Below are 27,879 nucleotides of genomic sequence, written 5' to 3'. Positions count from 1 at the left end.
ATGGTTCTTTGCAGGTCTTATGACACCATTCATAGTGTTTTGTTATTGACAGGAATGGAAAAGGTAACACTGTTTCCAACAAAAGGTTGAAGCCAGTGTATTTCGAATGTCCACATTCTGCATCAGGGCCAGAGCAAAAGGACCAGTCGTACCCCTGCATCGCCTGTCTTCCAGTATCATACGAGATCAGGTGAACTGTCAACCCTCCAGACCATTAGACTGGGGACAGTTCCATTCAGTCGCCTCCTTGGATGGCTCGGAGGCTGGAGGTGGTGGGGGGAAGGGGGCTGTCACGGTGATGCATCTGCCTGCTTTGGGAACGGTGCCATTTGCCGCTGATGATGTATTTGAAGCATCGCGCTGGAGGAATAGCCCATGTGTCCGAGTGTGTTAAACATCAGTGTATGGATGATGGATCTCCGATGCAGGAGGAGTAGAGAGAGAGGGTCAGGATTACAATGTGGCAATGAGCCAATGAGAAGGTCAAAGGGGTTTGGCTGGGTGGTCTTTCGGGAGTTGAAGAATGCAATGTTGTGTCTGAGGAGGATAAAGAAGGTCGACTCCATTGTCTTCTGGAAGAAACGAGTGAGGGTATTCTTTAATTGTTTGTAAACGATGGTATATCAGTGCCATTACAAATCTAACCCTTCCCTACCTCACACTCATTACCCTCTTTTATTTTTCCATCCATGTATCTTAGAGTGTTTTGAATGTCCTTATTGTACCAGCCCCCACCTCCACCCCAGCAATGCATCCCAGACCCTCACTGCTCTGTAATTTTTTAAAAACTTGTTTAGATGATAAAATCAAAAGATGAATGAAGTTCTACTGCTTCATCTCGTGATCTCATCATCATTTCTTTGCAGATTATGTTTGTCTTAAATAGACACTATGAAGGAGAGGGGGAAGGGTGGATCCCTTATTATATCTGCTGTGCAAATACTGCGAGCTGCATTGTTACACCTCATAGCAACACATGTAACACCTCATCATCAAATTTTTAAGAATACCGGGGAATATTAATGATCTAAAATGCCCAAACTGGGGAAATAAGTCGAGATAAATGCCTCGTATTCCCAAATCGGAATGCACTTTGGAAGGCATCATTGGGTTTTTGTGACTTGCTCGTGAACCAGAACTTCTCTTACATGGGTTCTTGCTCCTAAGACCATTCTCTTGCTTCCATTTCAATGAAGTGGCTACTTTCCCTTCCTGGCTCCCATGTAAGCTCGCTCTGGCTTCTTTTGTACTGACTGTCATTATGTTGTTGCAAAGTATTGTCCATCCATCTTTTCTCAAAATCTGAACTAATCCGTACCAATTCACGAAATATTGATGCTCTCCATTTATTGACTTTCTTGATTTGAGTTTCTTCCTGTCCAACATGGTTCGACAGTGGATGGCACAATCGCAACTCTGTTGCGCTGCCAGTGATAGGGATGGGGTTCAAATCCTGCTCTCTCTATGAGGAGTTTCTATGTTCTCCCTGTGTGTGCTTAGGTTTTCCCCAGGGTGGGGGAGGGGCCTCCAAATTTTTCCCACTGTTCAAAAAGTATGGGGGTGTTGAAGGTCAACTGGGAAGCACAGGCTTGTGGGTCTGTTACTGTGTTGTATCTAATCTTAAAGTATCGCATTGACTCTGATATGTCACCAATGTAAATCTTGGTAGTAATGGTGTTCATGATTCTGCTTTGTCTTGATCTCTGCGGCTATTGGCCTCGTCTCTCATGTGAAACCCTATAACTTGGATGATTTTGAATTACCTAGTTGTAAGCAGTATATTTGAATGAATAGCTTTGCTAATTCCTCACCATGTTCATGTTTAAAGTCTATCTATCCTTGTCTGCCCAGGCTGGACTGGAAAATTGTAAATGTTACTCCACTCTTTAAGAAAGAAGAGGCAAAAGACTGTAAATTTTAGACCACATCTTCACATAAAAAAAATAATTATCACATAAATTATGTTATCTCTTCCAAACAAATACAATTTTTCATTTTGCCAACGATTCATATTTAAATCCACATCATTTTTCCACGAAATAACAATACATTCCCCAACCAATGCTAATGCGAACTGAATAAACTCAATTTGAGATTTATCCATTCTTAAACCCATTGTTAAAGTTGTAATATACCCCATTTTAAAAAAAAGCAGTGGATCTAACATTAAAGTAGTCTCTAATAAATCCGCCTTAAACTCTTTAATTTTTATCCAAAAAGACTTATTTATCACACAACCAGACAGAATTGGAAAAAAAAAGTACCAATTTGAGTCCCACAATTAAAACATAAATCTGAATGACTAAATCCATATCTTTTTAACTTTTCTGGTGTTTAATTCAACTGATGTTGAAAATTGTAGTTCACCAAATTTAGTCACACTCTCTTCACACATAGTAGTCCATCCTTCTTGGGATAATTCTAAGGATAAATCTATCTCCCATTTAAGCTTTGATTTATCTCAATCTAGATTACCCATTTTCTCTTGCAAAAAATAATACATTTCTGAAATAAATCAATTTCTGCCTCATTTACAATTAAATTTTAATTTTAGTTAACTTAGGCATGTTCGATTCCCGCCCAAAACTCTTCACTACTGGAGCATGTACTTGAAAATATCCAAGTAAAGAATTTAACGGTACCTCAATATTTTCCTGAAGCCTAACATAAGAAAAAATATCCCATCTTCAAAACAATCTGCTAACACTTGAACACCTTTCATCTGGCAAATCTTTAAATACTGAGATTACCCATCGAGAAGGATATGTATTTATCCTGATGTAATGGAATTTGTAATGAAACCTTATCTCCAGTTGCTATTGACAGATTTCTTTTATACCAAGTATCACATAAATGTCATCATACTGCCACATTATAATAATGCAAAAGACGAGGAGTTCATCTAAATATACATTGATGTATAATAGAATGAGAAATCTGTGCTAATAACACTTTAACCCAGTGTGGAGGTTGATTAACATCGAACATCCTATTAATAAATTTTAACTGATAATAAACTAATAATTTAATGAATAATTCTGAAAATGAGGCCATTGTCATCCCTAATGCATATTGCCATGTTAAATTTTGCAACAATACTCTAGCCAATGAACCTTTCTATAAAAATATTCTGATTGCTACATAACTCTTTAAAAAATATGTTTGGACACAAACATGGAATTGATTGAAAAAGATATTGAATTCAAGGAAAAATATTCATTTTTAATACAATTCACATGTGCCATTCATGTCAAAGGAAGATCTTTCCATTTAATTAAATCAGCTTGAATTTTATCAATAGAGAAACATAGTTAAACTTACACATAATCCACATCAACCATTACCTTTAAATATTTAATTTTCTTAGTCCATCTAAGCTGTGTAATCTGTTTACAAGCAGGATAATCTTCCTGTGTAATTGGTAATATGTTCCTCTTATCCCGATTAACCTTATAACCAGACATTTTTCCATATTGAACCAAACAGGTTTGTCGATGTCATAATGATTACTGAGGATTTGTTAAATATATTTGTACGTCATCTGCAAACAAATTAATCTTACGTTCCTCTTCATTTATTTTAATCCCACTAATTTTATCATTTTGTCTTATAACTTGGGCTAGTGGTTCTATCACCAATGGTGACAAAGGACAACCTTGGCTTGTGGAGTGTGTTAAATTAAACGTATCTGAAATTTGTCCATTTGTCACCATACTCACCAAAGGCCTTTTATACAAGGCTTTAAAACAACAAGGTAAAAAAGTTCCAAACTTAAATCTTTCAAGTATTTTAAATAAAAAGTACCTTTCAACACGATCAAAGGCTCGATTAAACGTGTTAAATACTTCGCAAGTCTATTGGCCAATACCTTAGTTACTAACTTATAAACTACATTTAATAAAGATATTGGTCGATATGAGGCAACTTTCAATGGGGCTCTTTCTTTTTTGCAATAACTAAGTCTAGGTCTACAAAAGGATTCTGGAAATGCTTTTGCTCTTCTGTAGCTTATTTAAGAACATCCACCAAAACAGGAGACAAGACTTCATAAAATTCTTTATAAAACCCTCCTGTAAACCCATCTTCTCCAGGTGATATTCAATATCGCTTCTTCAATTTCTAAATCACTGAAAGGAACTTCCAATTCTGTCCTATCTTTATCGTCCAAAACTGATACGTTCAAACTACCTAAAAAAGACTCAACACGTTCCTCATCCTGACTTACTTCAAAAGGATATAAATTCTGGTAAAATGAGTGAAAGTCATCATTCATTTCCTGAGGTTTAAAAGTAACTCCTGATTTATTTCTTATCACATTTATTGTCCTTGATGCCTGTTCAGTCTTTAATTGCCGAGCGAAAACCTTATGTTCTCTTTCTCCTAACTCATAATAACGCTATTTGGATCATTGTATTAATTTTTCATACTTATATGTTTGCATTATATTATAACAGTTTCAACTGAATCAGAAAAGTCTTTTTATCCACAGTCGAATTTCGTTGGAATTCCTTCTCTCAAATTGTTATTTCCTTCTCCAAATTTTGCCTCTCTGCCAAATGCTGTGTCTTAATTCTTGCAGTATAATTGATTATCAGACCTCTTAAATAACCTTTTAAAACATCCCACAAAACAAATTTACTTTGTACTGAATCTGTATTAATTTGCAAATAAGACTGAATATGGTCTTTGATATAACTTAGAAATTTTGGTTGCTTCAATAACATCCCATTAAACATTCACCGATAAGGGGTGTGTACATTATGCAAACCAGAACATGTGCAGGTGCACAATCCTTTATCCAGAACCCTTGGGGGGGGGGGGTCACTGTGTTCTGAATTTCAGATTTTTCTAGATTTCAGAAACCCAGATTTAAGCCCACCCAAATTGTGCTGCTGTATCCACCCCCACTCCCTTCCAGTCATGCTGCCATTTTCCCCCCACCCCTCTCCCGCCTGCCTCGCGCTGCCGTCTCTCTCCCCACTTGCTGGTGTTGGGAACTTTCTGGATTTTAGATGTCCAGATAAAGGATTGTGTACTTCTACTTAACAATGAGGAATGATCAGACAAAATCCTACTCTTATTCTCTGCATGTATAAATCTACCCTGTAATTGTACTAACATTAAGCAAAAGTCAATTCTCAAAAAAGGATAATGTCTGGGTGAATAAAGAGAAAAGTTATTCTGTCAGATTTAATTTCCTCCATATTTCTACCAAATTCAAATCTTTCATTGAGTCTAACATCCATTTTGCCATTTTGGTTCTTTGTACAGTTTTGGAAATTTATCGAACACCCAATTAAAATCCCCACCAACCAAAATATTTTCATTAGCTTGACCCAGATTCAAAAAAGTTTCAGAAATAGCGTCTTCATCATTTTCATTGGGTGGATAAACATTCATCAAAGTCCATGCTTCAGCAACAAATTTACAATTCACCAACAGCTCTAGACCCAATGTGGCAGAGAATGATTCCAACTGAAACGGTATCTTCTTATGAACCAAAGTAGCAACACCTCGAGCTTTCGAATTAAATGAAGATGAAAAACATGTCCTACCCAATCTCTCTTCAATTTCATATGTTCTTTCTCAGACAAATGAGTTTCTTGCAAAAAGGCAACATCAACCTTCATTTTCTTTATATATGCCAATATTCCCTTCCTTTTCATTGGATTATTAAGTCCTTTAACATTGAAGGTCACAAAATTTAAATGAGCCATAACTTAATTTCCTCCTGAGATTGACACTTCACACAGCAATTACAATTAGATATAAATTTTTTAAAAACCCAAACCCCCCTTTCAAACAATAAGAAACCACTGTAAAAAAATGTAAAAACCTAAGAGCCAAAGAGTCGGACCCCCCTCTGTGGACCAGGTGCAGTCAATACCACAAGTGGCAGATGACTTTAGAAGTAGTAGAGTCAACCACCACCCCCCAACCGACCATTAAAACCCATCAGTCATCCCAGTGATAACACCCACATTGAGCTTGAGCTTCATCTTCAACATCATTCACCGATTCCCATTCCCTTCCCAATCTTATCCTCGGGCATTTTCCCCATCAATTCCTTCAAATCTGGGAAGGAATTTGCAAAAGATAATGCACCATAAGGACTCTCAAAACATTGAGACTGATCTCGCCCATAAATCACCTTAAATATAATCGGATACCAAAAAGTAAACTTATACCCTTTCTTTGACCAGATTAAACTCTTTCCATCACTTAATAATCTCCTGACTTAAATCAGCTTAAAATAAAACCCTATTGCCTTGATACATCGTAGGGCTTTGATCAAGGCGACTTTCTGATCCGCAAGCCACAATATAATTTCTCTATCCTGATATCACAAACATCTTAAAAGAACCGCTCTTGACATTTGACCCAGAAAAGGTTTTCTCCTTCACGCCCTATGAGCCCGATCTCAAAAGACTCGACTCCAAACATCTCTGGAATCCATTTCCAAAAATAATTTTACAGGATCTGAACCTTCAATATCTTCCGGCAGACCTCGCACTCCTCCTGACCCGCCGCCAGGCCAAACAACTTGAGGACATCTTGCGTCACTGGATGCGCAGAGGATGTGGATGTTTCTTCCAGCTTCTCCCGAGTTCCACGTTGAGGATTCGGATCTATCTCTAACTGCTCCCGAGGTTCCTTCTGGAAGGTCAGCCTTGCTTCTTCTGCACTTTTTACAGGTTGAAAACCTAGGTTTTTTCTAAGTTGCTGGTAATGAAATGGTATTGTATGTACTTACCAGTACAGGCATGGGATGGCCCACCCTCCTGATGTCATCCTCTCCTCGACTCCTCCCTAAACTCCTCCACTGTGACCCGGCCATAAAGGTCGAGCCACCTCTTCCATCCCTTCACTTCCCTCATTTGGACCCGGGCCTGCAGTCTTGTGATTAATAAAGCCTATCGTTCCCCTCATTCTTTGTCTCTGTGATTATTGGGGCAACTGGCAGTGACCAACACTGCTTTTTTCCTTTCTTCATTTCCAGAATCCTACTGTAGTAAATTACTGTTCAAAACATTGATAAAAATCAAAAAAGTCACTACAGTTCGAGTATTGAACAGTTCAGTCAGGGAGAGGTGTCTTCTCACGTCATTTTCCGATGCCATTCTTCCACGACAATCCCCTCTCCCCTCAGCTGACCCCTTGAACACCATCAAATCCGTGGACTCTAGGCAGCCCTGCAGCTGTCTTCCCTCCCGTGACCACCTTCTTGTTGTCCTGATCTAATAAGTGTTGTGAGCAATTTTAGGACTCATTTCTAAGAGAGGATGTGATGGCCCAGAGGTGGTTTACAAAAATGATCCTGGGGATGAGAGGAATAATGTTGGAGGAGCATTTGATGGTTCTGGGTCTGGACTCGCCTGAGTTTAGAAGGATGAGGCAGGACCTTATTGAAATCTGATGAATAGTGAAAGGGCTGGATAGAGAGGATTTTGCCAGTCGTGGGACAGTTTAGGACCAGTGGGCACAACCTCAGAATAAAAGGATGTCTGCTTAAAACGGAGATGGAGAAACATTTTCATCAAGAAACTCCTCCTCCACACCCCCCCCCCCCACCCCCCGGATCATATTCCACTTAATCCCTGTGCCAGAAGTGCTCTGTTAGTAAGGGATTACTTAATGTGGTATGTGATTGGAAAGAAAAAGTTTGAAAACCACTGTTTTAATTTTCTATTTACGTCATTGACTTGTTCTGTGCGTGGTTTCATAACTCCAGAGGAAATGGGCCACTGACAGTTTTTCTCAAGCAAAATATTTCCTTCACAATTGGGTCCACTGCAGTCTTTCTCAGCCTTTTTTCCCATTCATGTGCCACTTGAAGAAATCTCTTACTCATTTTTCGACACTCCAAGGAATAAAGTCCCAACCTGTTCAACCTTTCCCTGTAGATCAACTCCTGAAGAACTGGCAGCGTCTTAGTAAATCTTCTCTGCACTCTTTCAATCTTACTAATACCCTTCCTGTAGCTAGGTGACCAGAACTGCACACAATACTCCAAATGTGGCCTCACCAACATCTTATCCAACCTCACCATAATTTCCCAACTCTTATTTTCAATATGTTAATTAATGAAGGCCAAGATGACAAAAGCTGTCTTTAGAACCCTGTCGTCCTGTGACACCACTTTCATGGAATTATGTAACTATGTTTTATCTCTTGTTGCAGATTTGTATAACTTCTCTGTTCAATTTCATAATGTTGACTTCTGGACTATTTTATTGTGCCCCTTGATCTAGAAAGTTCTGGCAGAGCAAAACAATTTTGTTTTCTTTTCTCAAGTCAAATTTTGTCACATTGATCCAAAAACAAGTATTTTTACCATTCCTTCATTTCAGATTCTCTGCAGCTGTCGTATTGGACCTCACAGTGACGGCATTGTGTTTGTCTTGTTTATCCTTTCCCCCTCCATGCAGACAGATGTGTTGATCAAAGAGTGGACTCCACTCATCCAGCACCACTGCCATTTCTGCTGCTCGGGCTTTTCATCCCACGTATTCAATTTGTTATTTCCCCTCTTCTTTTTCTCAGCAAAGAGAATCAGGTTTATTTGATCATCTTTCTGAATCCCAGTGAAAGATTATCGACCTGAAGGTTTTAACTCCGATTATTTTTTCCAGTAGATGATCTGCTGAGTATTCTCAGCATCGAGTTTTTATTTTACTGCCTTGGTGTATTACTGAGTGCTTTTAGATAAATAGACGTAAAAGGGGAGGGCTCATGGAAATAGTTAATTCATCTTTTCGATTTTTGGAGTCTCCTGCCGGAAAGCGCGGGATACTCACGGGGCTTCATTCAAACCCGCTGGCAGCAAACTCTTAATGATGTCCCACCTTGTCCCGTGGAGCCCAGCACATATAACCATATGACAGTTTACAGCATGGAAACAGGCCATATCGGCCCTTCGAGTCTGTGCCAGTTCACATGAACAACTCCACTAGTTTTCCCCTCCAATACTCTGGCCATATCCCTCCAACCCCCTCATATCCATGTACACATCCAACCTTCTCTTAAATGACAGAAAGGACCCTGCCGCAATTATCTCTTCTGGAAGATCATTCCATTCTGCCACCATTCTCTGAGTGAAGAAGCATCCTCTCACATTCCTCCTAAAATTTGCCCCTTACCTTGAACTCATGCCCTCTTGTTCCAACCTCTCCTGCCCTCAGGGGAAAGAGTCTACTCACGTGCAGTCTATCTATTCCTTTCATAATTTTGAATACCTCTATCATAACCCCCTTCATCCGTCTACGTTCCAATGAATAAAGTCGCTGTCTCCTTAATCTTTCTCTATACTCGAGATGTTGTAAGCCACATAACATTTTTGTAAATCTTTTCTGCACCCTCTCCACCTTATCTATTTCATTCCTATATATGGAGACCGGAACGGAAAACAATTCTCCAAACCTGGCCTCTCCAATGCCTTAAACAGTTACAGCATCACTTTCCAGCTATACTCTAGTCTATGCTATGATTTATGAAGGCCAGCGGACCATATCTCAGGTTAAGACCCACTGTCTTAACGTCCCTCATATGCAAGATTTTGCCTCCCATCTGCACAATTTCTGTGCTTTCTCCATGGTTGAGCTTGTCATGAGATACCATCAGATCCCATCCATAAGGAAGATATTCCTAAAATGGTGATTATTATCCCTTCTGGGCCTTTTGAATGTCTTTGGATGCCTCTTGAGTTGAAGAATGGTGTTCAAACCTGCCAGCGGGTTATAGACACTTTGGGCAGAGATTTAGAGTTCCCTTAGATCTACTTGGATAACATCTGGTAAAAACAATGGCACCACGAATATTCTGTCCAGACCGACTATATATCATATTCAGGGTGACATTGATATTCCTGAATTAGCCAGTATCCAGGCAATGGACCCCGATGTTCAGGCATACAGTACGGCCATTACTAACCTGGACATACCGCAGGGGGCAGCACAACTGGGTGGCCAACCTTACTTTGTTACATGTCTTTCGGCTACATTAGACCAATGTTTCCTGCATCTTGGAGGAAACACCTTATTGACCAGATACACAGCTTATCTCATCTGTCCATCAGAACATCTGTCATGCTCATGTCAAATAAATATGTATAGCATGGACTGAGAAAAGGCGTCATGCAATGGGTTTGGATGACTATCTCCTGCCTGACTGCCAAAATTCAGTGCCACACTAAGGCACCTCTTCAACATTTACTGACAGTATGCAGGCAGTTGGAACACGTGCATGTGGACCTGCTGGGACCATTGCCAGAATCTCAAAACATGAGATACATTCTAACAGTTGTAGAACATTTCACGCGAGGCCAGAGGTCATCCCGTTGCCATCCAGTGACGCTGAGACAAGGGCCAGAGCATTCATCGTCAACTGGATGGCCAGATTTTATTTTCCCACATTAATTCAGTCACGTTCTCACCGGCAACTGAAGTCTACTTTTAAGGCCCGACTCACTTGTCCCAATTAGGTTGATGAGTTGCCATGCACTCTTTTGGGAGTGCGCACAGCTTCAAAGCAAGATATATCTGCATTGTCCGCAGAGATGGTTTATGGTCTGGTCTTTAAAATTTCATGGGACATTCATTTTTCAACCAACTCTGATCTGAACATCCTTCAGCAGCTTCGACATGGTATCATGATCAGCAAAGCTTTCCTACCCATTGGCTTGGATCCCCTTAACAGAACGTGCCCCACCACTCCTGGACGCTGATTTTGTTTTGTGCGCAGACAGGACCCAGGAGTGCTGTTACAATGACCGTATGAGGGCTTTTTCTGCGTGGTGAAGAAGGATGGGTTTGAGTATACTTTGGACATTGTGGGATATTCACAGCTGTTTAGTTTGGACAGACACAACGCTGCCCATGTGGATCCCGCTTCACCCATTCAATGCCCCCAGCCCAGACAATGAGGGTGTCCACCTAAGGTGCATGCAGCTGCTGTTTTACTTTCTGGCGACGGTTCTGGGGGAGGTGTAGCAGCTGTGTAGCGGGCCGAGAGGGCAAGGTTCTTTGGCAGGCACATGAAATCATAAGGCAGACAGCTGGGAACTCACCCATTTAATTGACCGCATGCACGTGGTGCTGCGTGCCGAGGAACGGCACGTTGATCTGTGATTTCCCCTGCCGGAAGGTACGGGACACTCACAGGGCTTAATTTAAACCTGTGGTCCTGTGGATCTGCAGCAAACTCATAAATGATGTCGCACCTTGACCCATGGAGCCCGGGACACGCTGTAAATAGAAGAAGCCTGTAAAGAATGAATAAAGCAGTCTTGTGTTGACTACCCTGGTATGTCTGTGTTGCTTTAGTAGCTCTATTGAAGTAGCCGCTACATATATAAATATTTGGAGGATTATTGCACTTAGAGGATACTTTTCATCCATCTCACAGCCTGTGGGAAGAAGCTATTCCCCAGCCTGTAAGTCCAGATTTTGATGATGGACGTGGTGAAAGATGCTGTTCACTAGATCAAAATGGTCTTTGCACTATTCCTTGAGCCTAATTTGAACAACACTCCTAGTGAATGTCATCTACAGAAAAAGGGAGGCCCCAGTGATCCTCACTACTCTGCATCATTGCTGTCTGATGCTTTACAGCAACTAGATCATCCAATGGTGCAGCCAGACAGGAGACTCAACAGCGCTCCTGTAAAATCTCAGGATGAGAGCCATTGGCCTTGACCTCCTCAGCCACCTTGGGAAGTGTAGGCACTTCCTGACCGATAAGGAGGTGTGATTGTTTTGTGCTGTATGGATGGGAATTTTACGTGATTGTATTGTCTATTCTTGCTCTTTAACAATCTTTAGTGGATAGAAGTAGTCATTGTACTTTAGGATGTACAATCATGTACAGATTGTCCTTAAATAGCCATTTGGCCCAGATGTCTATTCAGTCCAAGAATACTTTCGATCTCAGGAAGATTTTGAACAATAACACCATTCATTCTTAAACAAACATTGTTTTTAATTTTCTTTAAACAAAAAAAAACAGGATCAAACTTTAACTTATCACTATTAACAGCCTTCCATTACCGCCTTCTAATTTTAAGTGCAGGTGTATTTAATGTGTATAAAGTTCTTTGACACAACTCCAAGTTCACCAGTGTCTATCAGTTCTTATACTGTGCATAGAATTCAACATTTATGAATTTTCACCAAGCTCTGGTGCTTAAAAGTAAATGTTTACCCTCCAGGAAGGTTCTTGTTGGTTTCAGAGAGGGATTTCATGCACATTGGACACACATAAACTGATTCCCTCTGATCAGCCACTTTGGTGTCTTGCCAAAGAAACTTGACCAATCAGGATATTCCAGATGATAACCTCTTCTGCAAGTCACCATTGATCACCTTTTGTTTCCCTTATTTCAGGTAAAACATAATTTCTAGCCCGCCATTTCCTCTTGTATGGACAACAAAGTTTTTCAACAGGCTGAACTAAGAACTCACAACCTGTCTTCAAAACAAGATGCCATCTTGCCATCTCTCTCTCTCTCTCTCATTTTTTTTTAGAAAAAGCCTATTTGGTCTCTCCTCTCTGCTTGCAAAACCTAAGAACAGCAAACTGGTACCAGCCAGATGACTGCACTGGACCCATACTTCTGAGTCCATTCATCTGTTGCTTTAAAAACAATAATCCATTTACACCTGCTTTTGAAATTCTTTAGCAAAACAGTCTCCTTGTTTTGTCTTTGCAAAGGCTCTCGGTGCCTGAATGACTCACTCTCAGCAAAGCTCTTTTATTTTAAATAAGAGCTGTTTTGTGAAGTGTATGTGTTTGTTTGTGACCTTAACGACTCCTACAATCCATCTCTTTCAAAAACATCTCTATATAAAATGTAAAATATATAATCTGTCACAGGACAGATGCAGCAGAGGAGTTGTGATAAAATCAATGGTGTCCTTGCAAAAAAAAAGTGGGAAGAGGTATAATCTGGTGAGTGGAGTTTGTAATAGATTGAAACTTGAACCTCTCTCTATTTCAGGAGACAATTTACTGTCATGTAATTAAAAAGTGTCATAAAAGTGAAAATTGCTTTTTTCCTGCTATAAGGCAGACAGACGCACCCTCTGGCAGAAATTACCTGAAATGCCTCTTGCAGTCAGAGAAAGACTGAGTGCTTTCCCCCACCTACCCCCAACCACCCAAAACCCTGGGCGAAGTCACTGAGTGTGTGTGAATTCTCGTTCAATGCTCACAGACCATCCAAGTCATTGGCAATGTGAGCTCCACTTTTGAACCTCTGACATAATTAGGAACCATTTAGCACTCGCTCGTATCCCAGGTCTGATACCTGACACCCTTTTAGCCAGTTTAGACCCAGTCTCTAACATTTCACAGCCTTGTGTGAGTTCCTTGACTGCTATGTCCAGAAGCCCGCAGCCTGCGTGGGTTCCTCTCCTCAAGTCACCAACAGCCTGCCACCTATGTGGGTCTTTCAGTTGCAGAACCCTCACTGGTCTGCTTCCTTGGTCACTGACCTGTGGATTGAATCCTCTGCTTCTGAGATGTTGGTGGGATGTGGTCTTTCTGTTTTCTGGTGCCCTGCACTAGTTGTCCGCTTCCCCAGAGTTCACGGTGGCAAGGAAATCTAAAAAATCTAAATAAAAAAAATTAACTAAGCGGAGAATCTCACATGTCTAGAGGGATGGAAAGGGCATTATTACAAATTGAAGCCTGATATTTGAATATTCATGTGCCAAATTTGCAAAAGCATAGAGTATATATTTCTCAAGCTATTTGTAATTTTTTCCAAAGGAATACAACCTTGAATATTTGCATGTCATCTTGGCATCCCTAAAAATATATGTATATCTGATTTCCAAGTAAGTGCAATACATGTCCTCATCACCGCTAACATTAATTTAACAAATTTCAATTGATATTTTAATAGATTTAATTTGGGCCTTGTTCATTCAATGTTTCCTAATAAAAATAAGGTCAGATTCTGTGGAAAAACATCTCCTATAACTTGTTCCATTAATATTGTAATTCTCCCCCAAAAACATCTTGCATTAGGACAAAGATAAGTTGAATGCAAGAAAGTTGCGATATCTTCATCACACGTAAAACATTGATCTGATAATTCTGATTTTATTCTATTCAATTTCACTGGTGTAAGAAGTAACTGTAGAAGAAAAACTATTTGTGAATTCCTTCCTCACTGCTGCAGTGTGGAACTCTGGTCAATAGTTCCAAAATGCTGATTTGAAGTGAATTAATACAACTCCCCTGGATCACGTGATCTCTATTGCCAAATCAGCTTCCTGAGGAGCTTTTCAAATCCAACAGCCTGAGTCACCTGACTCCAGGTGCAGCATTCAAATAAAATCCTTGCTGACATCTACTACATGACTGATGTAAAAACAATTATACTGAACTAATTTATATCTTGCATTGAGATCCTTATATAGATCTGCCCATATTTGCCAATCAATTACAATATTCAGATCCATTTCCCACCTTTGTCTCAACTTATGAACTCCTCATTTAAAGGTTCCTACTTGTAATAAAGAGGACATTATCAAATTTTTTTTTAACAATTCCTATTATAAGGAATTTCTATTTCAGTACAACATGGTTGGTCCTAACTTATCCTTTAAATATGCTCTAAGTTGGAAATAGCAAAAAAAGATTGCTATGAGTTATATAATATTTATTTCTCAGTTGGTCAAATGACATTAATTGATCCCTTTCATCACAATCTTCAACATTTATTATCCCCTTACGAAACCCGCTGTCCAGAAATTGATGATCCTTTGAAAAAGATACGAGGATTTTGAATCCAAGCCATTCTAGGTGATGTACATCCACTTACACCAATTACATCATTTATTTTATTTCATATATTAATCAAATGTTTCAACAATTGTATATCTTTATCACCAACCATTAATTTTGATTCCCAGTTGTACATAAATTCTTCTGCTTTTCCCTTTCCTATTTTATTTGATTCTATTTTAACCCTTTCAAAAAAAGAAGCAAGAAATCTCATTTGAGCTGCTCCATAACAATTTTTAAAATGAGGAAGCTGCAGTCCTCTCAATGCAGAATTTGCAATGGGTTATTTGTAACATGGGATTCAATCTGAAATGGGTTCATGTGACATAAAACCACGATGCAGAATGTTTTCTAAGAATGGAATACAAGAGGAGGATTTGTCTAGTTCTTCAGCAGGATATAGATCACAAGATATAGGAGCAGAAGTAGGCCCGTCAAGTCTGTTCCACCATTCACCCACTCAGCCCCACTGCCCAGCTCTTTCCCCATTACCCTTAATTCCTTGATGTATCAAATACCTGTTAATCTCTGCCTTAAATACAGCCAATGACCTCACGTGGGTTTCATGACCCACTGACAAAATCAATTTTTCCACTTTTGTTTTAAATTGACACCCTTTTATCCTGAAATTATGCTCTCCTGTCCTAGAATCCCCTACCATGGGAAACATCTTTGCCATATGTACTCTGTCCAGGCCTTCTAGCATTTGAAATGCCTCTGAGGACCCCCTTATCCTTCTGTACTCCAACTAGTACAGTCGAAGAGTCGACAATTGTTCCTCATACACTAACCCTTTCATTCCTGATATCATTCCAGTAAATCATCTCTGACCTTCTCCAACAACTGCACATCTTTTCTCAAATATGGCACCCAAAACTCTAATTCTGATTGAATGGAAATGCAATTCTCAAACGACACAAACACAATGGTTACATGATATTATGTCTTGTTGATATTTACCACTCGGGAAGGTTCTTGTTGGTTTTCAGATAGAGGTGTGTTGTTCAGGGAATCATTAATGTTTTTGTGACTCAACGTCCAAGCATCTGAAGTCCGTTATCTCTTCTGAAAAGCTTTATAGCTTTAGCATGGAGCAGAGCTGAGCCACGACTTTGCAGGTATCTAAGGGAGTGTGTGGGCACGGTTTGTTCTGGACCAACAATTTCACCAAGTGACTCTCCTTGAAATCAAGATTCAAACCATTTTGAGGAATACAACAGGAATTGTTCAACAAGAGCTTGGTGTTCCCTGAGGAGTTTTCTTTCAATAGTGGAAATGATTTTTTTAAAAAAGGCCGTTAATATTCCTGATACAGATCTTTGTACTTAACTTTCAGGTTGCTATCTGTTTTTAACTTGGAGGCCTTTAATGGGGTGACTGTGTGGAATTTTTGCTTTAACCAAGCAGCTCTCTTGCAATTTTCCAGCTGTTGGATGCGATTCAGTTGTTTGCAAGTTTAGTAAGTGGGATTTTGATGTGAAATTGCAACTCACAGCGTCATTTTTGTGTTTGAAAATGCCAATGTGAAAATTTTAACTTCAGTCTTCTTGGTTTGCTTAAGTTTACAGAGGAGACGTTGCGTCAAGCTGAGAAGACAGAGTTGGATGCCCATTTGGCGAATCGGCTGGGCAAAGCAGAAAGCACAAAACGAGGGGCTGAAAAAATAATGAAGCAGACTGAAATGCCGTTGAACCAAACCCAGGTAAAGAATTTAATTTTGTGCAGCGTACTTAAGAGACCAAACAATTTGGGATTTTAGTGGTGACCTATTTAAATGAACAAAATCTGATTAGAATAGAAGTTTATGGAATGTTTGGAAGTTGCCACAAAAAAATGGAGCATATAAATTAGATAAATGAACAATACAATGAGCCTGGTGTCACAGTATCTGCCTCCCTCTACCATACATCACTGTTGAACCTTCTCCCCAATATGAACCTGATGTCACAGTATAGGTCAGAGTTTATTGTACATCACTGTTAAACCTTCTGACTACAGTGAATCCAGCGTCAGTATATCTGTCCCAGTCTACTGTACATCACCATTAAACATTCTCCGCACTGTGAACTTGTTGTCACAGAATCTGCCACAGTTTATCATACATCTCATTAAACATTCTCCCCACTGTGAACCTGGTGTCACAGTACCTGACACAGTTTATTGTACATTACTGTTAAACCTTCTCACTGCTGTGAAGCCAATGTCACAGTAATGATCTCAGTCGTCCATACATCAGCATTAAACCTCTCTCCACTGTGAATCTGGTGTCACTTTGCCTGCCACCCCAATATGAACCTGATGTCAAAGTATCTGACACTGTTAATCGTACATCAATGTTAAACTTTCTCCCCTCTGTGACCCTGGTGTAATAGAATCTGCCTCAGTGTACAGTCCATAACCATTAAACCTTCTCCCCACTGTGAACCTGGTGTCACGGTGAATATCCCAATTTACAGTATATCACCGTTAAACCTTCTCCCCCCCCTGTGAACCTGGTGTAATAGAATCTGCCTTAGTCTACCGTCCATCACCGTTAAACCTTCTCCCCACTGTGAACCTGGTGTCACGGTATATATCTCAATTTACAGTATATCACCGTTAAACCTTCTCCCCAAAGTGAACCTGGTGTCACAGTATCTGCCTCAGTCTACCGTACATCACCGTTAAACCTTCTCACTACTGTGAACTTGGTGTCACGGGATTGATCTCAGTCTATCGTACATCACTGATAAACCTCTTCCCCACTGTTCACCCGGTGTCACGATATCCATCTCAATTTACCGTACATCACTGTTAAACATTCTCCCCAATGTGAACATGATGTCACAGTATCTGACACAGTTTAAAGTAAATCACTGTTAAACCTTCTTACTACTGTGGAATCCATCTCACATTTTCTGCCTCAGTCTACCGTTCATAAACATTAAACCTTTTCCTCCTGTGAACCTGGTGTTAAAGTATCTGCCTCAGTTTAACGCACATCACCATTAAGCCTTCTTACTGCCCTGAACTCAGCGTCACAGTATATGCCAACATCAACTGTACTTTACCGTTAAAACATCTCCTCACTCTGAACCTGGTGTCGCAGTATCTCACACAGTTAATTGTACATGACTGTTAAACTGTGTTAATGTTGTGAACCCATTGTCTCAGTATCTCTTATCAGTCTACCATACATCATCGTTAAACCTTTACACATCTGTGAATGGGTGTCACTGTATCTGATACAGTTTATCGGACATTACTTTTCAACTTCCTCACTTCTGTGAACCCAGTGTCACAATAACTGTCTCAGTCTACCCTACCTCATTGTTGAACCTTCTCCAACTGTGAACCTGGTGGCACAGTTCTGCCTCAGTCTCCCGTATATCACCATTAAATCTCCTCCCCACTGTGAACCTGGTGTCACTGTATCTGCCTCAGTCTACCATACATCACCATTAAACATTATCCCCATTGTGCACCTGGTATCACTTTATCTACCTCAACATACCGCACATCACCATTAAACGTTATTCTCATGTGAATCTGGTGTCACAGTATCTGCCTCAGTCTACAGTACATCACCGTTAAACCTGATCCCCACTTTACTCCTGGTGTCAAATTATCTACCTCAACATACCATACATCACTGTTAAACCTTCTCGCTCTGTGAACCTAGTGTCACAGTATCTGACACAGTTCATATTATATCACTGTAAAACCTTCTCACAAATGTGAATCCTACTAAAAAATAATACTCCCCTTCTAAGTCTCACTGTATTCGAATCCCACCTATTTTAAAAATTCCAAAAAAAAGAGAAACATCAATCCCAAAACAAGATACTCAAAAGTAGTAGCCCCCTAAAAATCTGGGTGTGGTAAAGTCCACAAGTAGCAGGTGACTAAAGGACTCAGTGCCACCCACCCCCAGTCAGACTTTCACAAAGTCCTGAAACAAAAACATTCAACCCAGTGATTCCAGTCCCAATGATTGTTCCGGATCGTCAATATCGAGAAGACTTTGCATCCATTCAACTTTTTTTCCCATTTTTCCATATTTTCCAATCTTCCCATTTCCATTCCCATTGACCCTTCCCTTTGGTGACAATGGTGACGATCACCCATTTCCTCGTACATCTGGCAATGAATTAGCAAATATTAAAGCATCATGGTCATTCTCAAAAAACTGAGATTGAAAATTCCCATAAAAATCTTTCAATACTGCTGCATAACGAAAAGCAAATTTATATCCCTTTCGCCACAATACTTCTTAGGCTGAATTAAATTCTCGGTCTCTTCTGATAATTTCTTGACTCAGATCTGCATTAAAAAACCCCTATTATTTTGAACCATCAGTGGAGTCTGATTTTGCCATGTTTTCTGCACCACCAATCGGAGTATCACCTCTCTGTCTTGTTATTTAAAACAGCGAATCAAAACTGCTCATGGTAATTGGCCTGGAAATGCTCTGTTCACTCGATCTAATTCCAGTCCATCTGGAACGAATTACCTGCCCTTCACTTCTGGGATCCATTTCTTCAAAACCTTCACCGGATCCGAACCTTCCATATCTTCCGGAAGACCTACTATCTTAACATTATTTCTACGACATTGGTTTTCTAATGAGTCAAACTTCTTCAATAATTCCTTCTTCTGAATCCCCCAATCTACAAAAGGATCTTCCACTATTTCCATTTTTTCTCTATTACGCTCCACTTGACTCTTGCATTCAAGAAAGCCTCCTCAATCTTTTTAAAATGATCTTGCACAGTATCCACTGATCGTGTCCATCTCGTAACATCACTCTTAACTACATTAATATCTTGCTTCATAAAAGTTATTTCTTCACACACAGTGTTCATTTTAGTTTTCATTTCGAAAATCCTTGAGTCATCTGATGAGTCATCTGCATTGACATATTTGCCATATCTTCCATGAGTTGAGCAATCCCTTCCAGAATTGGAAACACAGAATCCAGTCCAGGATCCATCACCTGCCTTTGAGGCTGACCTTCTTTTGCCGCAGTCCCCAGTTCTTCAAATTCTAATGAAGTTGAGCTCTCTTCTTGTTCCAAAGCAGTAGGTCCTCTTCCAGTACGGCTGCAGGTCTGGACACCCAACAACAGCATGCCTACCTCAACAGTGAGCGACCTCGTCAGTTCACCGTCGCTCAGGCTCCCCCACAGCCCACACCTTCTCCAAAGGTTTGTGGACCCTTGACGCACTGCACATGCCCGGTAGGGCCACCGACTGCGCAGGTGCGTCATCTGATGCTACACTGTACCTCTCCTGACCACCAGGCAATGCTGCAGGCTCACGTGCCTGTCCTCGTTCAGCTGGCTCGCCCTCACGCCTGTGTTCACGAGTGCACGAGTCGAAACCGCTGAACTCATCGCTAAGCTAGCGCCGACGAAATACTTAGCCGGGCAGGAGTCCTCTGAGGCTTGGGGACTCCAGTCGACAACTCTGTTACTTCAACTTGAACTTGGCCTCAGTTCTTCAACACTTTTGTAAGGTAATTTCTTCTGTAACTGAGTTTTCGATTTTTTCACATTTGCAGCCATTTCGATCCTCCACTATTCCAAAGTCTATAAACAGTATTTTTAATCACTTTTACAACTTTTAAAATTGAGCATTTAATAGTCTAACTGCGGAAGGGTGGAACCACACGTCTACCCTCTGCGCCATCTTGTCACAGTATCTGACACAGTTTATAGTAAATCACTGTTAAACCTTCACATTACTGTGAATGCTGTCTCTCAGTTTCTGTCTCAGTCTACCGTTAATCAACGTTAAACCTTCTCACCCTGTTAAATTGGTGTTAAAGTATCAGCCTAAGTTTACCACACATCACCATTAAACCTTCTCCCCATTGTGAAACCGGTTTTACTGTATCTGCCACAGTTTATCGTACATCACTATTATACCTTCTCACTACTGTGAACTTGGTGATATAGAGCCTGGCAGTCTACCGTACATCACCAGTAAACCTTCTCGTCAATGTGAGCCTGGTGTTACTGTATCTGCCACAGTTTAGTGTAGATCATCATTAAAAATTCTCCCCAATATGAAGCTGGTGTCCCTTTATTCGCCAAAGGTTATCGTACAGCTCTGTCAAACATTTTCCCCACTATGAACCCGGTGTCACAGTAACTGTCTCAGTTTCCCATAAAGCTTTTTTTCCCACTCTGAGCCCAGTATCAACGTATCTACATAGTCTCCTGTACATCACCATTAACCTCCTCCCCACTGTGAACCAAGTATCAGTATCTGCCAGTTTATTGTACATCATTTTTAAACCTTCTCACCACTGTAAACCTAGAGTCACAGAATCTGCCTTATTCTACCATACATATCTGTTAAACCTTCTCAGTACTGTGAACACAGTGTCACAGTATCTGCCAAAGTCGTCGACTGTACATCACCGTTAAACATTCTCCCCAAGTTGACCCATTCATCACTGTTTTTTCCACCATTTATCGTACATCACAGTTCAACCTCCCCACTGTAAACTTGGAGTCACAGTATATTCCACAGTTTATTGCACATCACTGATATTCTTTCTCCTCGTTGTGAATGTGGTGTCACCATATCTGCATCAGTCTTCCGTACATCACCATAAACTTTGCACCAATGTGAACCTGGTGTCACTTTATCTGCCACAGTTAATATTACATCACCGTAAAAACTTCTTCCAACTGTGAACCTGGTATCACAGTATCTACCACAGCTTATCATGCATTACTGTTAAACCTTCTCACTACTGAAAACTTGGTGTCACAGTATCTGCCAAAGTCTACTGTATATCACCGTTAAATATTCTCCCAACTGTGAACCTGGTGTCACAGTGTCTGATACAGTTTATCGTACATTACTGTTAAACCCACCAGATAAGCTCCAGATAGCGAAAGAGAAGTTCTCACATCTGCAGGAACTTGGGATCATTCGTCCCTCCGACAGTCCTTGGGACTCGCCGCTTCACCTGGTCCCAAAAGCCTCCGATGGCTGGCGCCCCTGCGGAGATTATCGACGGTTTAATGACACGACAGTACCTGACCGTTACCCCATCCCTCACATTCAGGACTTTATGGCCAATCTGCATGGTGTGAGAGTATTCTCCAAGGTCGATCTGGTGTGCGTGTACCATCAAATCCCATTGCACCCAGATGACATCCCCAAAACGTCCATCATCTCCCCCTTCGGCATGTTCGAATTTTTATGCATGCCTTTCAGGCTCAAGAACACCGCCCAGACATAATGCACCTCATGGATACGGTGCGCAGGGATTTGAATTTCGTGTTCATTTATCTGGATGACATTCTTGTCGCTAGCAGAGACTGGGCACAACACAAGTCTCACCTGCACACCCTCTTCTCCCGACTGGCCGAATTCAACCTAATGATCAGCCCGGCCAAATACCAGTTTTGTGCAGAAGAAAATTTGGATGGGATGAAACTAATCCAGAATCCATTGCACAAGATTGGAAAAATTAGATTGAGCGTCTTCAAATACTTGGACGTTTTGACGTCAACAGACTTTGGAGTGGCCACATTTGCTCAGTTACACCATTTTTCTGATGTAAGTGAAGGTGGTTTTGATCCTGTCAGTTACTGAGTCCTGTGAAATAACCCAAGTGCGAGTAGATGGTGGATTTGTAATGGGAAAAGCCAGAGTGGCTCCATTAAAGTCAGTCACCAGACCTTGAATGGAATTGACTGCTGCTATTATGGCGAGCAAAATGGACGCTATGTTAAGAAGAGAATTACAGATGGAGTCCGCAGATCCTGTGTTTTGGACTGATAGAACATCAGTGCTTAAATATATTAATAATGAAATAATGAGGTTTCATCTCTTTGTGACTAACAGAGAGAATGAAAACCTGGACAACAACAAATGGCAGATTTACCACATGACAGAGTTTCACCTGATGAATTCCCATTTACATCCGTGGAAGTTGATTATTTTGGTCCTTTGCAAGTAAAGTGCGGACGAAGTGTTGAAAAACGATATGGAGTTATTTTCACTTGTTTGACTATGAGAGCAATTCATATTGAAGTAGCGTCATTGCTTGATACAGACTCTTTTATTAATGTTCTTTGGCGTTTTATTCCTAGACCTGGTCAAGTAAAAGAATTATGTTCTGATAATGGATCTAACTTTAAAGGAGCTGAACGAGAATTATGAAAAGTTATTCAAAATTGGAATCAACATCAAATTCCTGATGCGTTACTTCAGAAAGAAGTTAATTGGATATTTAATCCACCCATAGTTATGGGTGTGGTACGGGTAAGGGTTAGTTGGTTGTGGAGAACGTTTACAAATGTCTGTACTGGGCAGTACTGGGCAGCAATGCTTAATGTTGTAATGGATGCGGAAGCTCTGGGAAGGGGTAAGGGAGGGACTGGCCAGGAAGTCTGCAGATTCTGGGTCTGAGGGCAATGCACAAACATGCTGGGGAAACTCATGGATAGTTTTGTGAGGAGCAGGTCCTGCATCACGAGTCAAATTGAGTATTTCGAGGAGGTGTCAAAGGAAATAGATGAAGGTCAAGGTCTGTATGTGCTGCACGTGGATTTTAGTAAGGTGCTTGACGAGGTCGTCACGGTGGCCTCATTCAGAATGTCGGGAGGCATGGGATCCATGGAGCCTTGGCTGTGTGGATTCAGAATTGGCTTGTCTGCAGTAAACAGAGGGTAGTAGTAGATGGAACAATGACTAGTGGCTCTCCAAATGGATCTGCTCTGGGACCCCTGCTCTTTGTGATTTTTATGAATGATGAAGGGAGTGGAAGGGTGGGTACGTCAGGGGATGACACAGAGGTAGAGATGTTGTAGACAGTGTAGAAGGTTGTCATAGGTCATCCAGTTTGCAGAGAAGTGACAGATGGAGTTGAATCCTGTAAATACAGATGTACTTAAACAAGCAACTGGTACAGGTTAATTTCCAGAGTCATTTTCAAGGGCATGAATAAAAGTTATTCCAAAGTAGGTTGGAGACCCATTAAAATTAGCTTCATATAGACCAATATCTTTATTGAATGCGGATTACAAGAACGTGAGGGCAGAGCACTTGGTTAATGGCAGGATTATGAACAGTGTGCAGGACTGAGATATATTTAGATCCTGCGCCATAAATCGCTCAAAGTTGCTGTGCAAATTGAGAGGGAGTTTAAGATGGTGTATTGTGTGCTGGCCTTCAGGAGTCAGGGGATTGAGTTCAAGAACTGAGAGGCAATGCTGCAGATGTACAAAATTCTCGTCAGACCACACTTGGAATATTGTGTGCATTCCTGGGGCAAAAATACCAGTGGACATCTAAATAAGGTGAGATGAGGGAACTCTAGACAAAATGTGAGGGGGATATTTTATTCACACAGAATGTAGTGGGTGGCTGGAATACATTGGCAGGGGTGGTACTGGAGGCTCATCCAAAAAAGACACAAAAAAGATTTTAATATAGGGACAGGAATAAAAGAAAAACAGAAGGTACTGGTGAGAGGGAGGGAAGAGTAATATTGTTGTGGGGTAGGTTCAGATGGGTCAGCTGAAGGGACTCGACTGATCCATCCACGATTTGTCCAACATCTTGCTGCCATGTCATGGTGAACCAGGGTGTTGCCTGATGGAGACACGTGGCTCTGAGCTCTGCAGAGATAGATCGTGCTTTTCTCCAAAACACACTTCCTCAGGTAAAGCAGAGGAATGGGAAAGATCCTAGTGTGCAGGGGTAGGGAGGGGGGTGATGGGGGAAGAGTTGGGGCCCTCCAAAGTCATCGTGATCAGGCCTCGGAGACGGCATCTCTATCACTCATATTTCTCTTCCCAGGAGAAGGAGCGATCTCAGAGACAAGACACGAGTCCAGAAGAACATTGCATCCCAGCTGAACAGAGAACGGACAACATCATGGTGGCCTGAACCCCTCCCCTTCTCCCTCTGGCCCTGCCAACTCCATTCCCCACCTCTTCCATATCCCTTCACCCACTTCCCCTCCCATTTCTCCCCTACCTCTCCTCCATTCCAATCCCCTCCCACTCACCTTCCCCTTCACCTACCCTCACACCTATGCCCGAAACTTAGCCCTCCTCCCTTCACCTCCCCTTCCCCTCTCCTTTCCCCCTCCCCTTCGCCTCCTACCCTTCCCCTCCTCCCCTTCCCCTCCCCTTCCCTTCCTACCCCTAACAGGGGAAGGAGGGATAGGGGAAGGGGGTAGGAGAAAGGGGGGTAGTGAGAGGGTAGGGGTAGGTAATGGGGTAGTGGTAGGCGGTGCGGGTATGGGGTAGGGTTAGGGGAAGGGGGTAGGTGTAGAGGATAGGGGTAGGGTTTAGCTTAGGGTTGGGGAAGGTGTGTAGATTTAAGATAAGGGTCAGGGACGGGTAGAGGTAAAGTTAGGTTTAGGGTTAGGAGATGTGGGATCGGGTTAGGTCGAGGTTTAGGGTTAGGTTTAGAGTTCGGGGAAGTGGGCTTGTGATAAGTTTAGGGGAAGGGGGTAGGAGTAGGAGGTAGAGGTGAGGTGTGAGTTGGGGTTAGGGGAAGGTGGGTAAGATTAGGTTGGGTTTAGGGGACAGCATAGGGATAGGGTTAGAGGACAGGGTGGAAATAAGAGTTAGGGTTGGGGATGTGGTGTAGTGTTTAAGGGTATCGGTAGTGTTAACGTTAAGGTTAGGGTTTGTTCGGGGTTAGGGTTAAGTTGGGGAGGGGAGCGTGGGCGGCGAGCGGGGCACAGGAAATGGAGAGGTGATGAGGGAGGGGAATGGGCAGGGAAATGAAGAGGTGGATGGTGTAGAGGAAATGGGAAGTGAATGTAGGAAGGCACCCCTTACCCCACATTATCCCTGCCTCCTCTCCTCCTTCCAGAGGAAGCGGGACCTCATTCCGGCCAGAACCTCCCTGTAGTTTCAGAGCCTCTGTTTCAGGAAATGCCTTCGACGCTTGCCGCTGGACAGACATCTTGTCCCTTGATTCATTCTATACCGTTGATATTAAATTTAAAAATGGTTTGGTCTTTTAAAGCTTGAACTCAAAAGGCTGGTCCAGATAGACAACACAGAAACAGGCCCTTCGGCCCCACTCTCCTGCTGGCTGTGCTGTTGTAATCAGTCCATATTCCTCTCCACCTTTTCATTCTTAGCTCCCATCAAGCTCATGTTGCCTTGTCAATCTCACGGCCTGTGGGAAGAAGCTATTTCCCTCCCTGGCTTCTCTACTTTTATTCCTCCATATCTCCTTCCTGATGGCAGGGGGACAAAGATGCTCTTTGCTGGATATCTGGGAGTCTATTTACAGAGCCCATCCCTGCAAAAAATTCAGGGGTCCCTTGCCTTGAGGTTCCACCCATGTTGCCTCTCCCTCAGCACTCTCTCGTCAGAACACAATTGCACCCTCCTTCCCCTCCTCTCCCAGGTCTCAATATCCCCCTGACAATTCCAGTCAGCTGCAATGTCTACACCCTGCCCCACCTGCTATCGAATGCCCTGCATCCTCCTTCCCCATTGGTTTCCTCCTGTTATCAGGCATCAGGATGGACCCCACCCCGTTGAAACTACCCGTATTCTCACTGATCTCTCTGCGCCTCTGCCCTCCATCCAGGGGTCTTGGTTGTCTTGTGGTGATGGTGGAGAACAAAGTACCAACTCAAGGAGATGGGGAGCTGTAAGGAGACCCCCAGTTCCAGGAGACAGGGAGAACCACAGAGATGCCCAACTCTGTCAAACTGGTAGAACCCGGTCATCAGGTGCAAGGAGCTCTTGGTACTGCTGCACGTGAGGCAGGTGTGGCCCAGCCCCACACCTCCACCCTGTCAATTCCCAAAACACATTTCCTATTCATGTGGGGGTCCAAAATGGATAGAGTCTGGAGGACCATGTACATCGTCAATCAATGGGGGAATAACCCTAACCAGCATGGCTATTGTGTATGGCTGTGCTTGGAAACAAAGTGCAAGGGCACCAAAAGCTTCTATGTGCTGAGGTTCTACCTGGCTCAGGTGTTGTGAAAGATTGGTCTGGCCCTGATGCCACACAATGTCCTAGTCAGCAGGACTTTGCCCCATCACCTTCATGGGAATGGTTGCATAGACAAACACTATTGATCACAGGGCCATCAGGCAGTGATCAGCATGGAATTCCTGCTGACACAGAGACTAGGACTTGATGAGATACTGCTGGGTGGTCCCCTGAGCGGAGCATCCAGAGACAGACATGCAGAACTGCTGGAAGACCAGAATCTCAGTGAAAGATGCCCTTTGGTCTGCCTGAAACCCAGATAAGAGAAGCAAACACTAGAAGCCCAAAGCAAAGGGAGGAAGGTTTAGGGGCAATATCAAGGGTACTTGTTTTTACACAGAGTTGTGGGTGCCAGGAATGACTTGCCAGGAGTGGTGATGAAGGCTGAAATATTAGGGCATTTAAGGGCTTCTTGGACACATGAATGAAGGAAACATAGAAGATAGGAGCTGGAGTAGGTCATTCGACCCTTCGAGCCTGCTCCGCCATTCAACGAGATCATGGCTGATCTTAAATTTCAGTACCCCATCCCCAACTTCTCTCCGTAACCTTTAATACCCTTATACTGAAGAAATATATCAAATTCCCTCTTAAACATATTTAATGAACCTGCCTCTACTGCCCTCTGTGGCAATGAATTCTACAGCTTCACCACTCTCTGGGTAAAGAAATTCCTCCTCATCTCCATCCTAAATGGTTTGCCTATTATCGTCAAACCATGGCCCCGGGTTCTGGATTTTCCCATCCTTGGAAACATCCCATCTGCATCCATTCTGTCCAGTACTGCCAGAATTTTATATGTCTCTATGAGATCCCCTCTCAATCTTCTAAACTCCAGGGAGTATAATCCCAATTTGCGCAATCTTTCCTCATAAGTCATTCCTGCCATTCCAGGTATCAGCCTGGTGAATTGTCTCTGCACCCCCTCCATTGCAAGAATGGAGGGTTATGAAGGAGGAAGGGTCTAGTTTTTATTTTGCTTGGAATTGATAGGTCAGCGCAACATCGAGGTCCGAAGGGCATAACTGTTCGACGTTAACCTGCTGGTCTTTTAGCACATGGAGATGTGGGTGAGGGAATGCTGCCCACCGGCCTATTCCAGGTTG

General features: G+C 42.0%; 1 protein-coding gene across 3 annotated transcripts in view; it reads left to right on the top strand.

The window, feature by feature from the left end:
• Window positions 1-25,036, top strand: part of LOC138745261 (endophilin-B1-like) — a 33,893-nt gene extending 8,857 nt beyond the window's left edge. Inside the window, exons 1-3 of one of the 3 annotated variants that reach the window (XR_011346111.1) lie at window positions 16,081-16,249; window positions 16,352-16,492; window positions 24,597-25,036. Coding sequence is in view for 1 of the 3 variants with exons in the window: in XM_069902316.1 (XP_069758417.1) it covers window positions 16,352-16,492; window positions 24,597-24,686 (231 nt within the window). In the remaining 2 variants the exon portion in view is untranslated. Of the gene's footprint in view, window positions 1-6,505; window positions 6,645-16,080; window positions 16,250-16,351; window positions 16,493-24,596 lie in introns of those variants that run through there. The other 2 variants (XM_069902316.1, XR_011346110.1) reach the window with 2 other exon arrangements.
• The last annotated feature ends 2,843 nt before the right edge of the window (window positions 25,037-27,879 follow it).

This window comes from Narcine bancroftii, chromosome 11 (assembly GCF_036971445.1).
Source record: "Narcine bancroftii isolate sNarBan1 chromosome 11, sNarBan1.hap1, whole genome shotgun sequence".
Lineage (NCBI taxonomy): Eukaryota > Metazoa > Chordata > Chondrichthyes > Torpediniformes > Narcinidae > Narcine > Narcine bancroftii.
Note: the sequence above shows the minus strand (reverse complement) of the source record. Positions and strands in the feature narration are given on the sequence as shown.